This window comes from Sprattus sprattus, assembly GCF_963457725.1.
Source record: "Sprattus sprattus genome assembly, chromosome: 16".
In the NCBI taxonomy this organism is placed as follows: domain Eukaryota; kingdom Metazoa; phylum Chordata; class Actinopteri; order Clupeiformes; family Clupeidae; genus Sprattus; species Sprattus sprattus.
This window is the reverse complement of record NC_137914.1, coordinates 17,448,027-17,462,922: the sequence shown is the minus strand read 5'-3', so window position 1 is coordinate 17,462,922 and position 14,896 is coordinate 17,448,027. Positions and strand designations below refer to the sequence as shown.

Genomic DNA, 14,896 nt, shown 5'->3' with positions numbered 1-14,896 from the left:
CAGGATTCCCTGTTAGTAGTCAGGCTTCATCATGGCTTAGCACCAGTGTGAGCAATTCAGTGTCTGTCAGTGTATTTCAAAGCAACGTGCCGCGATGACACTCTGAGGGAGGGCAACCGAGAGAGGTGGGCTACAGTAAGTGAGGGTGAGAGAGAGAATGAAAGAGACAGAGAGAGAGAGAGGGAGAGTGAAAAGGGAAGAGAGAGAAATACAAGGAGGAAGGGAGGGAGAAATAGGCTGAATGGAAACAAGGGGGTAAGAATCAAGTCATTTTAATTAAGCAGTGTGATACCGTGGGTGGCTGTTTGGTGTAGCAATTTCCTCTCCTTTTTATCACTTCAAATGTGTACGCAAATTTGCGAAGCAGAGATGTCCTGCCGAGTCGACGCTGGGAGAAAATGCCATTGTATGCTGCTAATTGTGTGCAGTGCCTGTACCCACAAGTGCTCTACAGGTATGGAGGCTTGCGTGTCTTTCCTGGTGGCTGCTCTGGCCCCCTAATCCCTGTGTCTGCCACTTCAGGGTGCCTGGAAGATCAGATCCCTGCTTTTGGGCTGGGAGCGTGTCTGAGCATCCAGCGCTTAATGCATACTTATGTGGATTCACTTACAATGCAAATGCTTCATTATAACAAGAGCAGATTTTTGTGGCATACGACTGTTGTTAATTTGCACAACTAACACAGTAATTCACCTCTGTGTGCACAGTCATTCTAAATTAAACTGCAACCACAGTTGTGCAAATCTCTTATCTTCATCCCCACTTTTTCGTACATTTTTTACATGTAGTCTCAGTGGTGTGCCTTACTGAGGTGCAATTGTACGCATTTGGTTAGTGTAGTAATGATGTAACATCATTATATTTAGAAAGTAAAAATGAAAAATTTAAATAATCCTCAGAATGTTAGCTTCACATTTATGAAGTATCACTCAAAAAAATAAGCAGTTCATTTCAAAGAAGTATGTCAAACATAATCCCACTGGAAGATTTTGTAAACGTTCAATTAGGAGAAGAGGTAATCCTGTGAATATGAAATAGAGTAATTTAATGGTGTTACATTCCTAAAAGATCTAATATTTGTATAAATGAATGAAACACATACAAATAATTACCTTTTGCTGCACAGGTGGCTGTGGCAAGGCCAGGAAATAAAAATACCACAGCAGCCACAATTGTCAAGATAAAGGGGACAATATTTGTAGTTACTTCTTTACAGTAACCCTCCCTTCGTTGACATTTGTTAACACATTAATCGTCATAAACAACCAACAAACGTCCCCTGTAATCATCTGATCATCATCATTATATGATTGTAAAATACTTGAATGTATGGGTTGTTTATGTCAACTGATAAACACTGCCTTTTATGCAAAATCATCTGCATTTGTTAACATGTTACATGGTAACATTTCTAATAACCTCGAAAAATATTAACATTTAGCAATAAGCGACAGTAGGTGGTGAAGTTCATGTTTTATTAATATTATACATCAGTAAACATTCGTAAATAAAGCCTCAGGATAATGTGTAATCTGTTTTTCTAATTGACAGTACATGTTGAAGCATAAGGAGCTGTGTAGGAAGGATGTGGCACGATTCTGCCCAAATAAATCTGGCCTTGATAACGGAGGTGGAAAAACGCATAATCATACTGTGTTGTAATTACATCAATTCAAATTCAAATGGCTTAAGAGGGATGTGGGGACCGAAATATATACGCTATGTGGTGGCTCAAGACTCCAGACTGCACAACACACTTAGTGGATATGGCCACTTTGACATATATAATACTAGACTGATTCACACAAAAGCTAAGAGCCATCATGCCGAAACAGCCTTATCCAGGTAAGTAGAGGCACAGATTACTCTGTGATGGCTGAATTATTATAGGAGGCTAATAATACAGAGGCTTCTGCACAAAATACTTTAGCTGACACTTCCCTCTAATTACCATTCATGTTTTCAGCAGATTCACATTTCTTATCATTCCAGTCTCAAATATGCAGTCGGATTTTATAGTCTTTGGATTGAACTTTCCCTCGTTTCCCAAGTGAAATGTTTCTTGTAATGTTTGGTCTACAATGATCGATGTCAAAATGACCAGATAGCTGCCCAGCACTCCCCAACAACCGCCATGCTGCACACATTTGGACTAGGATATAGAGTATATATTTGTCTCCTTCATGTTTTAACTATGACATCATGCCTACCCTACGACTAACCAAAGAAATGAATTGGTGAAATCCATCTGAGTAGTCAATCATTTAAGGCAACAAATAAAGATGATGTTGTTTGAAAGAAAAACAGCCTTTATTCATTAAACATTATAGATCCCTATTTCCCCACAGATTCAATGGAGTGTGTAGAGCTTCAACATCGAATGATTGGAATGACTACTATGAGTTTACCATAACACACTCACACAAAGCTTCAAAGTTTTTTTTCATCGCAGGCAGTGCTTTGTTACTTAGTGTAGCAAAATAAAATGCAAAAAAGAAAAATAGTATACACAGATGGTCAAGCTCTCATGATCCTATTAATCGGCAGGAATAACTAGGAACCATAGCAGGCAATTTTCCTATTCATATACTCTACATGTCGTTTCATGTAAATGCATTATGTAAATCGTTTTTGGTAACATTTCAGACCCCCTATGTACTGTGGTCTTTTGATTTTCAGAAAACATTTGATTAAATAAACAGCGTCAGTCTTGCTCAGGCACATGGAGGGGTTGAACGGCAGACGGTCGACAAACAGCATGATATTTAGTCTCTGAGATCAACACACAAATCACACAGAAGACGGCTTTGATGAACCACAGCTACTGCTTCTGTAGAGACAGACAAGAGCAGAAACAAACAAAATAGCATTATTCAATGGCATAGAAAATCATTTGAGTCACTATCAATGTAATGCCATTCTACCACTGACCTTGGGAATGCTGTTGTGAAGGAGATAGTGAGACCTCAAGTCATTCTGGCAATTTGAATAGGACATGCCCAGGCCAGCTCCTGTGCCAAATGCTATTGGCCATGTGCGACCTGTAGCAGTTATTTGCAGCATGATATCAGAGATTAAATATGACATCTTAGATATATTACTTATCTCTCTTGAGATATTTCCTAAATGCAAAGCAGTAGGGTGTAACTTACGTTTGAAGAAAACCACTGAAAAGACAATTCCTAAACCAACACCAGCTCCTAAGAGGACCAAAAAGGAAAATGTTTAAGTGCAATTTTAAAAAGGCATGACTACAAAATGAAAAGAAAGCTGTTAATAGTTATGGTTGACCAAAACATGTAGACTGTAGACAGATAATGACCAAAGGTGTGCCTACAGCCTACATGCGGAATACTAATAATCGCATGAGGTGCAACAACGCCATGAAGTGTGATGATGTACAATGTAACAAGCTGGTTATAATCGTAAAAATAAATCCCAGCAGGGTATTCACCAAGTGGAGTGGTTCTATATTGCCTAGTATATTTCGCAATAAAGACCATCTGGCTGCATATTATCCCATTTATTCTGTGGCAGATTTCCACAGGAATGATCAGATCATATTAATTTCAAATTACATAATGAATTATGTTGGGTGATGTGAGCTTATAACTAACTTTCACTTGTTAATTAGAGCTGCATAGGTTGCAAGCACTTGAGACACTTCCTACCCTCTACCAATTAGATTTCCTGCCGAGGTGGATCCAGCAATGGGTAGCTGAAATCCCTTTTTGTTGGTCTGCGGTAAAGTCTAGCTAAAGCTTTAATTTTTTTCTGATGTGTGACCTGAATCTCTGTTAACTAATTTGACTGTTGCTGGACCAGCATGTAAGAGTTAACTACCAATTTGGCAGTCAATGTGTGAAACATGCACTGCTGGAATTCTACTTTTCAGGTGACTATTAATATTGTGCATGCCTAGAGTACTGACTTATCATAGACTTATCATGAAGAAATAGGGACTAATCACAACAATGACAATCTACATTTATACGTCTCGCCTCATCTGCAGCTGGAAGGACTCGGAAAAGTGAACAGTGGTGCCTCTTCCGTGTTTTAGCCCTTTGTTGGTCTAACCTAACATGACCTGTGACATTCACCTAGTATTAATTCACTTGGGCCCAGCACAGCTATTAACAAAAGGAGGCAAGTGCACGTCAATACCATTTTGTTGTGCAAATGTATATTTTATTTGTGTCTGCCTGACATTTTGACTGATACCTTCATCCAACATGTTTGTTGCATATGATCTAAAAAATTCCATATTCCAACAAATCTTTCCAGTGTAGTGCCTCTGGGCCTGTCTTCATAAATCATTCTCCATCTCCCAGAGCATCTTCCCACTAAGATGCACTAAAGGTTTCTAACTAAAACATTTCTCCTTAATCTTATTCACAAAACTGCTGAGACCAACTTTTAAAAAGCAAAAGCAAGAACCCTTAAGCTAAGAGAGAGACTATGGCTGATGTCACGTCTCATGAAGGCGCCTGCTTTCAAAGACCTTGTGATTGGTTGAGTGACAGGTCTGTGCCATTGAGAAGGCTTCAAAGTCTACCGAAAAGAACAATAAATAAAATATCTGACATAGTCTACACATAAAATAGTAACACAATACACTACTCACAGACTGAGTATCTTTGCACAGTTTTCAGAATGCATCTGAATGGTTGTTTTGGTTGGTTGACATTATTGCATCCTTAGGCTCCATCTAATTATTCTCTTGTGATTGATATGGTGACAGTAATTCTACTGCATTCCAAAATATTGTAATGTAAGAAAATTTGAATATGATTGCGCCTCAGTAGCAGTCGGCCATTGCATACCATAACCTATGCAGTCACCTCGACCCAGAAAAATGAAAGGTTTAACTCCCATACGAGGTGCAGGGCGACAATCCTCCAACACCAATGACACACTGACATTATGGCACACATAGTTAGACAAGACACACACTGCCATTAAAACATGAATCAGTCATTGTTGAAAATGAGTTGATGGTTTCAACAGTAGCCTTCTGCTAATGATATGTAAATTCCCACCCCACAGTTGATGGGAATGGTTCCTTAGATATGTGATGTATGAAACCCTGGCTATCTTGTTCCATTTTTTTGACACTTTCATTGGTACACTGCAGTGGAAATATTGAGCCATGGTGTTGCTTATTTAGCTCTTGATATGTTGTGAATATTTCCTGAAATTGTAACAGACTTCCTCACGTTTTGCTCTCTCCTGCATAGTTCTCCTTGACTTACATGCTACTTTCAGCTAAGGGGCTTTGTATTCAAAAAGATTAGGAGTCCCAAAGTTAAGACTGACACTCACATTCATTTTATGAGTTTCTCCTGAACTGGCAAGGTACTTTTACCCTTAAAATTCTTTGTGGGTCCTGATTTTGTTGATATAATAACAAATCATTTTTAGAACATTTGTAAGCAAACTACGATCAATCTACGTCACCAACATGATTTAAGATTTAACAGGGATTAAAAAGGTGTTCTCTGAAGTAAAATTATAGCTGTGATCAAGTAGAGCCATTAGTTTTATTATGACAAATGATTGGTTGCCAATTTTGAGTATTCAAAGAAATAATAATCCATCACAATAGGCCAATGCCTCATGATAATTAAAAGAGTGACAGACATACGCACATAATAGGGAGCACATTGATAACACCCTTGGGCCCTATAACATACACGTTGTTGAGGATGATAAGTTATGTCATGTGTTTCACCTATAACACAATAAGTGGCCACCACAATATGTGGCATACCAAATATTCTGTCGTTCCATTAGGTATAAAGCAAATTGTAATGATAAACAGGAGTAAAAGTATGGACACAATGTACAAAAGTACCACTAGCATATGCAGTTAATATATGGATTAGAAGATATGTAAGGGATAATGTATTGTCCGGAGGTCATTCTACAAAAATAATTCCCGACGGGGCGAACAACACCCCGACGACGCACATCCCGCTTATTATAGGGTTACTTGCCAAAAACGATAGAAGACATTCCTCCAACATACCTCTTTTTAATGATTTAGTTGCCGTTTCATGAGTCCCGTTTAGAAATAAATAATTCTTCAAGCAAATAGAATTTTGAAGTTTCAGGTGTTGCATAGCAACCCATTACTTGCTGACTTCAAATTACTGTCTACTGTTGCGTTAAAAAGACTGGACTTCTGGCGGAATGATATGAAAGATGTGAATTAGAAGTACAAAACCCGTTGCCAATGACAGCGGTGATTATCTTTCGCAGCGGTCTGTTAGCAGGAATTAATGTGACCTATGACGTAGGGATGGCCCATTCAAATCAACGGTACTTTTTGGAACGTTCTGAAGAGCCGTATAATAAAATAATATAAACTCGATACGGCAAACATTAGTTGTATATCGGCTTTAGATCGCATGACTTTTTCACCTGTATCAATACCTTAACCGATACAAACTATAAATGATACTCAAACTTAAGGTAACCTTAGCTACCTACAGACTATTACTTTAATTTAGTTTCACTCAATTCTCAGAAGCATGCCTCAGTCACACCATGCATGTCAACCCCTCGTAAAACAATTATACTTAGTAACGTCTGGGTATGAATCATGGACAGTAAAAGGAACAAATGACCTGAGTGTCCTTACAGGCTAACCAAGGAGAGCGTAGTCTACTATCAAGAGTGGAAGTTAGCTAGCTAGATAGGCTAAATTGTTACCTGACAAGCAAGCTATCTGGTTTACCGCGTATTGTGATCAGGTATTTAAGGTACTTTAGACGGCAGTCAAACAATGACGCAGCATTTACCAATCTTAGCAGCACAGTCTGCCAGACAGCGATCCCACTTTAGTCCAAGTTCTTTTTCAGACATATTTGCAATCCTTTCTAAATGGGAGTATCCAGTTTAGCCAACCAAGGTTTTGGTTATCATTATAATTCTCCGAAGAAACGATAGTAAAAGAACACCGATAGATTGCTGCCACCTACCGTTTGGGAAGCCAGTAACAGCAGTGACAGGCAGCATTAATCTTCTATCTGCTGTATAGAACATGTTGTAATTGGATATTAATTAAAACTGCTGTGCTATTCTCAAAATTCCACAGCAAAGTGTTTATATAAGGTTTTTAGATTTCACAATCCGAATTTAGCCAAACACTGCCATTCATCGACTTCTCTGAATTTACTTACTATTTTCTTGCCATACATAGCGCAAAAGCATTAACCACACGGCTTCATTTTATATCCCATATGAACTATTTCAAAAAATGTAAACTGACTTCCATACTTGGCCATGCTTTATTTAATGCTCTCTGATTGGTCAGTAAATATTGAGTATTTAGTTACCCGGATTTAACCCTTGCCTCTCCTGTGTTCTCACTATTGAGGAAGTGAATCTTTTGGGTTGGGTCCTGAAGTGCAGAGTTGTCAAGTTGTGTACGGGATTTAATATACGGAAAAAACACTGACAGGCGGACATCTGCCGTTAAAGATCGCAAGACCAGAAGTTTGATACCACAACAACAACCGCAAAGATGGTAAGGCATATAAGTGCGGTGGTTAGACTGACTTGTAAGGGGAGTGGGCGCAAACTTGGCTGCCGAATTTGACTGTACTTGCGTGCTTGAGACGCATTACTGCAGTTTGCGTTATTGCACATCTATAAACTTTAGCATGCAGCACTTTCGTTTGGCTACAAGTTACTGTAAAATAAGCTAACGTTACATGCTAGGGAAATCCTTTTTTGTCTTTGAAACTTGGGTTCATCACAAATTACCTTTCTGTGAAATAGTCTGCAATGTTGTCAAAATGTACTCAATTGCAGATTCAACGTTTGTTTAATCGGCACATGCATTGGTGCACTGAAATAGTCGTTTATGTATTTTCCACTGTCCAAAGTTAGTAGCCAAATTGATCGGTTTACAGGCTAAAGACGAGAAGGTGACTTCAACTTGTTTCCTCTTCTGTACTTTCTTAGTGTCTCAGCACAGCACAATTTCTTTTGAAAGTTAGGTTTTTAAGGAAAATAAACGTTTGTCCCCAAGATGGACACAGGCTTAGTTTAGAGCTGTACAACTACATCGTCAATAACTTGTTTCGGAATGTTAAAGAAATAGTTTGGTGTTTACTGTCACTTCACTGTCATCCCATTTCAGAATCAGAAATCAAGTATTGATTGTATTTCCTCAGAATGATCAACAGCTGGATTGTGCCCTGGATTTGATGAGGCGCCTGCCCCCTCAACAAATTGAGAAGAACCTCAGCGATCTCATCGACCTGGTGAGTAAATTAAAGAACTGAGCAGTAAGAAAGAGGCAAACAAACCATCCTAGAATAGCGTGCAGACCTTTGCCAAACAGTGGTAGTTATTTCAGGCCATTAATCAGGTGATGGAGATATCACGTATGGAGATGCTTTCAATCCTTGTGTCCAGTAGTATTTGAAGGTATGCTTTAAATTTTTTGCTGTAGAAAATTGAATATGTAAAAGATGAAAATGGAAATATATTAACTTTTAGAATGCACAGTAATATAGTGAAACAATGTTTATGTCATCATTGTATATGTTTGAGAGGCATCTTTTTATAGCAAAAATGCTCACAATAGCTCTAAATTAGCTTGGACTATAAATGATATGGTTATTGTCAGGCCTTGTCTATCCACTATGCACTTTGCTCTTTCTCTCTCTCTCTCTCTCTCGCTCTCTCTCTCTATCTCTTATCTCTTTGCACTATCCACGCACACACAAGCACAAGATCTCTCTTTTTGCACTATCCACACAAGCAATTGAACACTTTCTCTTTGCACTATACACACTTGCAGCATAAGAACACTGCTTATGGACAGTATCACTGTCACAATCAATGCACACTGTACTATAGGGTCAGATCCATATCTGTGTCTGCAAACACCCCACTCCGTGTGAACATGTTTGCCCTAAGTGTATTTGATTTATGTATGTATGTCTGTGAGTTGTGAGTTTTTTGAGATTTATGTATGTATGTCTGTGAGTTGTGAGTTGCACTAGTGTTTAAGCTACTGAATGACCCAAATTTCCCTCGGGATTAATAAAGTATCCATCTATCCATCTATCTATCTATCTATCTTGTCAGGGTTCAACTGTGATACAATTCTCTTGTATTTTCAGGTGCCCAGTTTATGCGAGGATCTCCTTTCCTCAGTAGACCAGCCCCTTAAGATTGCCAGAGACAAAGCCGTGGGCAAAGACTACCTACTCTGTGACTACAACAGAGATGGAGATTCCTATAGGTCAGTGCCAGGCTTTACTTTAGGTTAGCTTCCTTCATCTGGTACACGTCTTTCATAATTCTTATTGTTCACAACGTTTAACATTTTTTGTTATGTGAGATACAGTATGATGTGCAATGACCCTTCATTTCTCATTTCTCAGGTCTCCATGGAGCAATAAATATGAACCACCAATTGAAGATGGTGCTATGCCATCTTCTCGCTTGCGCAAACTTGAGGTTGAGGCAAACAATGCCTTTGATCAGTACCGAGATCTGTGAGTATTTCATGTCATGGATTTGGTTTGCATTTCGACAGTCACCAGCTTTGGCTCTCCACTCTGCAGTTCTATTATAGTTTGATCTACGTACAGGTCTGAGGGACACCTCTTTGTATGTTTCAGGTATTTTGAAGGAGGAGTATCTTCTGTCTACCTGTGGGATTTGGATCATGGTTTTGCCGGTGTCATCCTCATCAAGAAGGCTGGTGATGGATCGAAGAAAATCAAAGGTTGCTGGGATTCCATCCATGTCGTGGAGGTGCAGGTAGGTGTGATTGGCCCATGGTAGATTTTGAATCTACTCTCTATTGCTAAAGGAGTGTGTGAGCAGGAAAGACTGTCTTATGCAATCTGTATTTACCCTGTTTGCCATTTCCTCTTTGCTAGGAGAAGTCTGGCGGCCGTTCAGCCCACTACAAGCTGACCTCAACAGTAATGCTGTGGCTTCAGACCACAAAGTCTGGCTCTGGCACTATGAACCTCGGGGGAAGTCTCACAAGACAGGTAATATTGTATGTGTGGACAATAATCACAGACGGCTGTGGTAAACACCTCTGGATGTGCATTATTAGCACACATAAAAGGAAATAGCCCAAAGACATGGTAATGTTATTCGTGATAAAAGTTCCCTTTATCAACAATGACGCTATACTGCCTCAAATAACCATGTCTCATTCTTGAATGAGGCATAGCTTATTACTATCACAAGCTAAACTGCTGGGTCTAAATCTAGCTTTCATAAAGCTTTAAACATTTTCTTTTTGACTAAATTAAAGATTGTATCTGCTATTATAGGAAGTACTCCCAAATAGTCCCTGGACTGAAAAATTGGACTTGGGATGTGAAATATGTCAGAATTTAAGGGAATGATTTGATTTTGATGCACAAGAACAGGCCAAATGTGTTTCTCTACTGTGTTCATTTTTACTGGATGGACTTATAGTTTATTATAGTAACTCTCATCATGCTTTTGGTTCCAAAAAGATGGAGAAAGATGAAAATGTTGGAGATTCTGCCCCTCATGTTGCCAACATCGGACGCCTAGTTGAAGTAAGAGGATAATTTGTGGTCTCAATGTTGTTGCAATATATGTGCTATTTGCATTTTTTCCACTATTTCTGATTTTGAATCACAAACTTTTTTCGAACGCATTTTTAGGATATGGAAAATAAGATTCGCTCAACCCTTAATGAGATTTATTTTGGAAAGACAAGGGACATTGTACATGGGCTCAGGTAAGGGCATTTAAATCTTAGACTACATGTTGGAGTGAGTTATTCATCAACTTAGTTGTTCGTCCACCTGCTGAGTGTATGAAGTGTGATGTTTATGTGTAAACAACTGTGTGCACATTTTGAAGTGTTTGTTGATGACAAAGGATGGTGGCAGATCAACTGCACTTCAGGAGGTAATGATCTGTTTGTCAGAAATACATTTCATTTAACCTTCTGTGTATGAATATTTATAATGATCATGTTATTCATTCAGTATAAAATTAATTCCTACCTAAAGTCACCACCCAAAGTTAGTCTAGTCTAGCGCTAGTCTTTTACATCACTGGGTTTCCACTCTCTTCCCTTTCCTCCTGTTTTCTTTCTCACTTCTTATGGTCTCTTTGTTCATTCTCTTTGTCAGATCTATTGAGTCTTTGCCTGATAACCAAAAGTTCCGTCAGCTCCAGAAGGAGCTATCTCAAGTCCTCACTCAGCGCCAGATCATTCAGCCTGAGGACTAGGGCTGTAGGTACAAAGCCTGGCCAGCGAGCACGATTCTGTGCTCAAGGCCTCCTCCCACCAGTGTGATGCGTTCTGGCATGGTCTGATACTCCTTTGTGTAATGCCTAATACTGACTGCCTGCCCAATCTGGTCGCTAATGTGGTTTGGAGATGTGATCGTTTGGTCCAGAAGTGACACTCGGGGGCGTCAGAGGTTGGTTGTGGTGGTTGAATATTTGAGTGTACCCAAATTGCCACAACTGCCTGGAATTAGGGTTAAATCCCAAAAGCAGTGTCTCTGCCTTGGCTGATTGTCAGGTTGTGGCCTCATCAGGGAGCATAGCTGGGTTCTTTGAAACCTAAAGGGTTTAAGAAGTCAATGAACAACTCTAAATAAACAGCTGAACGAGAAGGGCCCTCCTTCTCTCTCTATTGACCTTCTTTCTGACATTACCTTCTTTCTCCCCTGTTTAACTATCAAGTTTATTCTTCCTGATATGACAGTCTTAGACAAAGAGAATCATTGTTTGCCTGACCTGCATGACTGCTTTCTTTTTTTGCCCCTGACCATTTTGGGGCGTATAATACCACTTGAGTCATGTGTAGCCTTTTGCCCTCTACTAACAATGCATGATTGTGCTGTTCAGTACAAATGGAGCAGGCAACTTGTTATTGGGCGAAAGAAAAGGGAAAATTCACTGCTGATGTATCTAATGGCCTGAATAACAACCTGTTTTAAGTGTTACCGGCTGCTTATATATGTTGTGTGACATGACACGATGACTTGATACAAACATGACTTGGGCTTTGAGTGCGATGCATCTATGTAGCCTTTTGTTGGTATGCACAGTATGCAGCCTACTAATGTCATGTTAGAAAAGGGTGTGTGTCATGCACTCCTCAATGCTAATCAACGTGTGATACTGAGAGGCACCTCAGCCAGAGAGTCCAACTAGTTCACTCTCTTAAACCATAAGTTCCTGATAACACTTTCCCCTGAGTACTATTCCCTGGATTCTGTTATTGTAACCATTTCTGTCTCTCTTTCTTATTTTAGGACTGTTCAACCTCTGGCAGACATGTCCAAACAAGAAGCTCTGCAAATGGACCTGATTAAACACATGAAACAACGCAAACAGCTGGGTTAGAGGGACCCACGTCCTCTCTGTGTCACCCTCCCACTCCCACTCTTTCAGTTTCTCCTGTCTGTGCCGCCACCTGTGACTTGTCCTCAAAGTGAGAATCTTTCTCACATATTCTGGGCCTGCCCAGCAATGAAAACTTTCTTTGTTGCCTGTGGTCATTATGGATTTTATGTAAAAATGTACATTTAATTTGGCTGCGCTCCCTTCTTTATGATGCAGTTAAAACTAAGGAATGAACTTTCGGAAGAGTTTCATGGTTTGTGAAATTATGAACATGAACATTTGTTGCACCCCTTGGCATTCAAAGGCAGATTATTACCGCATATATTATTACCGCTTTTGAGGTTCTTTTAAGATTCGTGAACGGTACAAAAACTGATTGCAATTTATTTAATATTCAACTTATTCATCCTACTGAAAAGAAATATTGAGTGAGTTTTATTTTTAAGCAAATATGTGTATTATTTATATAGAAATGTATTTCTCCTCTAACTGGCAGCTGGGGAAGAAGCATCTCTGTCCAAAAGCCAATATTATTTTTGTATAAGTATGAATGAAAAGTACTTGTTCACAGTACTTGTACTGTACAGTACTGTGTCTTGTTACGTTTGGTTTTAAGTCAGCTGTACAGCTGTTACTGCTCCATCTCTCTTTGAGATAGGTCAGTCTGGAAAACCCTAATTGTAAATGCAGTATGTGCTACTGTCCAATTTCATTCTTCACTCTTGATATGGTTGAGGTGTGGGGGATGGGAGAGGTTGTAAGTACAGAATATAGGTAACATTTTGCCTATGTTAAACATATAGGCAATAAAGTAGAAAATAAAATTATATCGCATTAATCATGGACTTTATGCAAGCTGTCTTTGTTGTGTCTGAATCCAGTTCTTTCAGGCAGGCACAAGAAGCATAAGTCGAACCAATAAGATATCTAATTGCCATTGGACAGGTCATAATAAATGCCTTCCCTATACTGGACATAACAGGTTGGCAGTCCCATGGTCAGAGAGAGTGTCAGCATGGGGCAGTGGTTCCCAGACTTTTCATTGCAGACCCCCACCACCACCACAGCGCAAAGAAAAGAAAAAAGAACAGATGCCGATTAGCTGTTGATAGCTTTTCTTAAACATTGTTGCAACATTCTCACATTTCATTTCATCAATCAGTTCAATTTAAATATTTTATCAGTTAAACTACACAGAGCTTTTGTTTAACACATTTAAACAAAATAAACTTGTCACTAGGTGATCAATCCATACAATGTTCATGTTAGGCGAATGTCTGTTTTAATAATTAGGCTATAGCGGTCCATGCCCTGACCATATACAAGTACAAAGTAGGCTATAAATTCATCACCAGATAAGTTAGTTATAGGCTAGTATGTTGTGAGAGCACTGCCCTACTAAATGTGACCTGTAATTGGTTGTTTAGGTTTCTCGTACAAAAATAAACCGGGTTGCTAGAAAACAAAGAAAAACAAACAAAGAAAAAAGGGGGCAGAAAATGCATAGAGGGTGCACAGTTTGTCGCTTTAAGAAGCCTAGCCTTCTAAGTTGACAGACATGAAAACTGATTTTCCAAACACAATTCCATCTCCTGTCACACAAGTGCTGAGTGCTCTTTTAGCACATTGAAATTGATTTTTTTTAAAAATTGAGAACTAATGCCCCAGGAAGGCCTGTCTGACTGTCAGAACTGAAAGACAAATGGATTACAATGGTGCAATTGCAAAAAAAAAAATTACAAAAATTGTGTGCAAATGGCAGTTTTAAGGCAGGCCAATGGTTTTGTTATTATTATATGGATGTCTCCATGTCGTGCTGGCCCTGCTTTAGGCCTGCATCTTGTTTTGTTAGCTTAGCTTTTGTTCTCCAATTTGCCATTTATTGTATGCTGGATGTAATTCTAATTTATAGACACATGAGGTCATTGTACGGTAAAATGTTTGGCCTATGTGCTCAGTTTTTGAACAACCTAAAATACAGCATGTAGATCATAAAGCATATCATATTTGATAAACAAGTGTCATTGTTTGCTGAAAACAACTCAGTATAGTCATTCAGCTCCTCATGTCTGCAGTGATATGTGTAATATGGGGCAGGCTGTACAGGAGCTGTAGCCTACGCAAGGACTGTAATTAGGAAGTTGTTAAACATGCACATGTAGTAAACTCAACATAACTAGATCCTTAGATGTTGGTGAATCACTGTTAAATTGGTACTCTTGTGGGTATAAATTAAATGGCATTGTAGACTTTTAACATCTGTCAGGCCTTATGTCACCATGTTTGTTCAAGATACTGTATCGCGGCTGATGAAAGTGCTTTTCAAACAATCTCAGTACCTACCATTTTTGTTTTTGTTTTACATTTTGCAAAATACAGTACCACCCATGACAATGTGATAGAAATGGTCAAATAGGCTCATATATCTTGTTGAATTTTAGAGCAGGAAAGTTTATTTTTGTAGATGTTATTGCGATAACGAGTTGGCCTAAATAGACGAGGTTTATGCTAT

General features: G+C 39.0%; 1 protein-coding gene and 1 long non-coding RNA gene across 5 annotated transcripts; one reads left to right on the top strand and one right to left on the bottom strand.

The window, feature by feature from the left end:
- Nucleotides 1-2,978: 2,978 nt before the first annotated feature.
- On the bottom strand, nt 2,979-7,224 carry LOC308377851. 3 transcript variants are annotated; one of them, XR_013968955.1, is made up of 4 exons: nt 7,185-7,224; nt 6,984-7,034; nt 3,153-3,200; nt 2,979-3,041 (listed from the first exon to the last, which is right to left on the bottom strand). It is a non-coding gene; the product is annotated as an uncharacterized lncRNA (long non-coding RNA). The 3 variants fall into 3 exon arrangements; XR_013968956.1 differs by lacking the exon at nt 7,185-7,224 and having other exon boundaries at nt 6,984-7,173; XR_013968957.1 differs by lacking the exons at nt 2,979-3,041; nt 7,185-7,224 and adding an exon at nt 6,804-6,881 and having other exon boundaries at nt 3,151-3,200; nt 6,984-7,173.
- Nucleotides 7,225-7,368: 144 nt separating this feature from the next.
- LOC308377850 (F-actin-capping protein subunit beta isoforms 1 and 2-like) lies at nt 7,369-13,227 on the top strand. 2 transcript variants are annotated; one of them, XM_080854610.1, is made up of 10 exons: nt 7,369-7,531; nt 8,184-8,273; nt 9,141-9,262; nt 9,405-9,518; nt 9,645-9,786; nt 9,909-10,025; nt 10,506-10,571; nt 10,680-10,756; nt 11,157-11,260; nt 12,294-13,227. In XM_080854610.1, exons 1-9 carry the CDS (start codon nt 7,529-7,531, stop codon nt 11,254-11,256), a joined length of 831 nt encoding a protein of 276 aa, XP_080710736.1. In that variant the 5' UTR covers nt 7,369-7,528; the 3' UTR covers nt 11,257-11,260; nt 12,294-13,227. The 2 variants fall into 2 exon arrangements, with proteins under 2 accessions (XP_080710736.1, XP_080710737.1); XM_080854611.1 differs by having other exon boundaries at nt 11,157-11,264.
- Nucleotides 13,228-14,896: the final 1,669 nt, after the last annotated feature.

Bases quoted from the DNA above. Each gene is read 5' to 3' on its own strand.
- LOC308377850 (XM_080854610.1), top strand. The intron at 9,519-9,644 runs GTGAGTATTTCA...TGTATGTTTCAG, and splicing joins TTTGATCAGTACCGAGATCT to GTATTTTGAAGGAGGAGTAT. The intron at 10,757-11,156 runs GTAAGGGCATTT...TCTCTTTGTCAG, and splicing joins GACATTGTACATGGGCTCAG to ATCTATTGAGTCTTTGCCTG.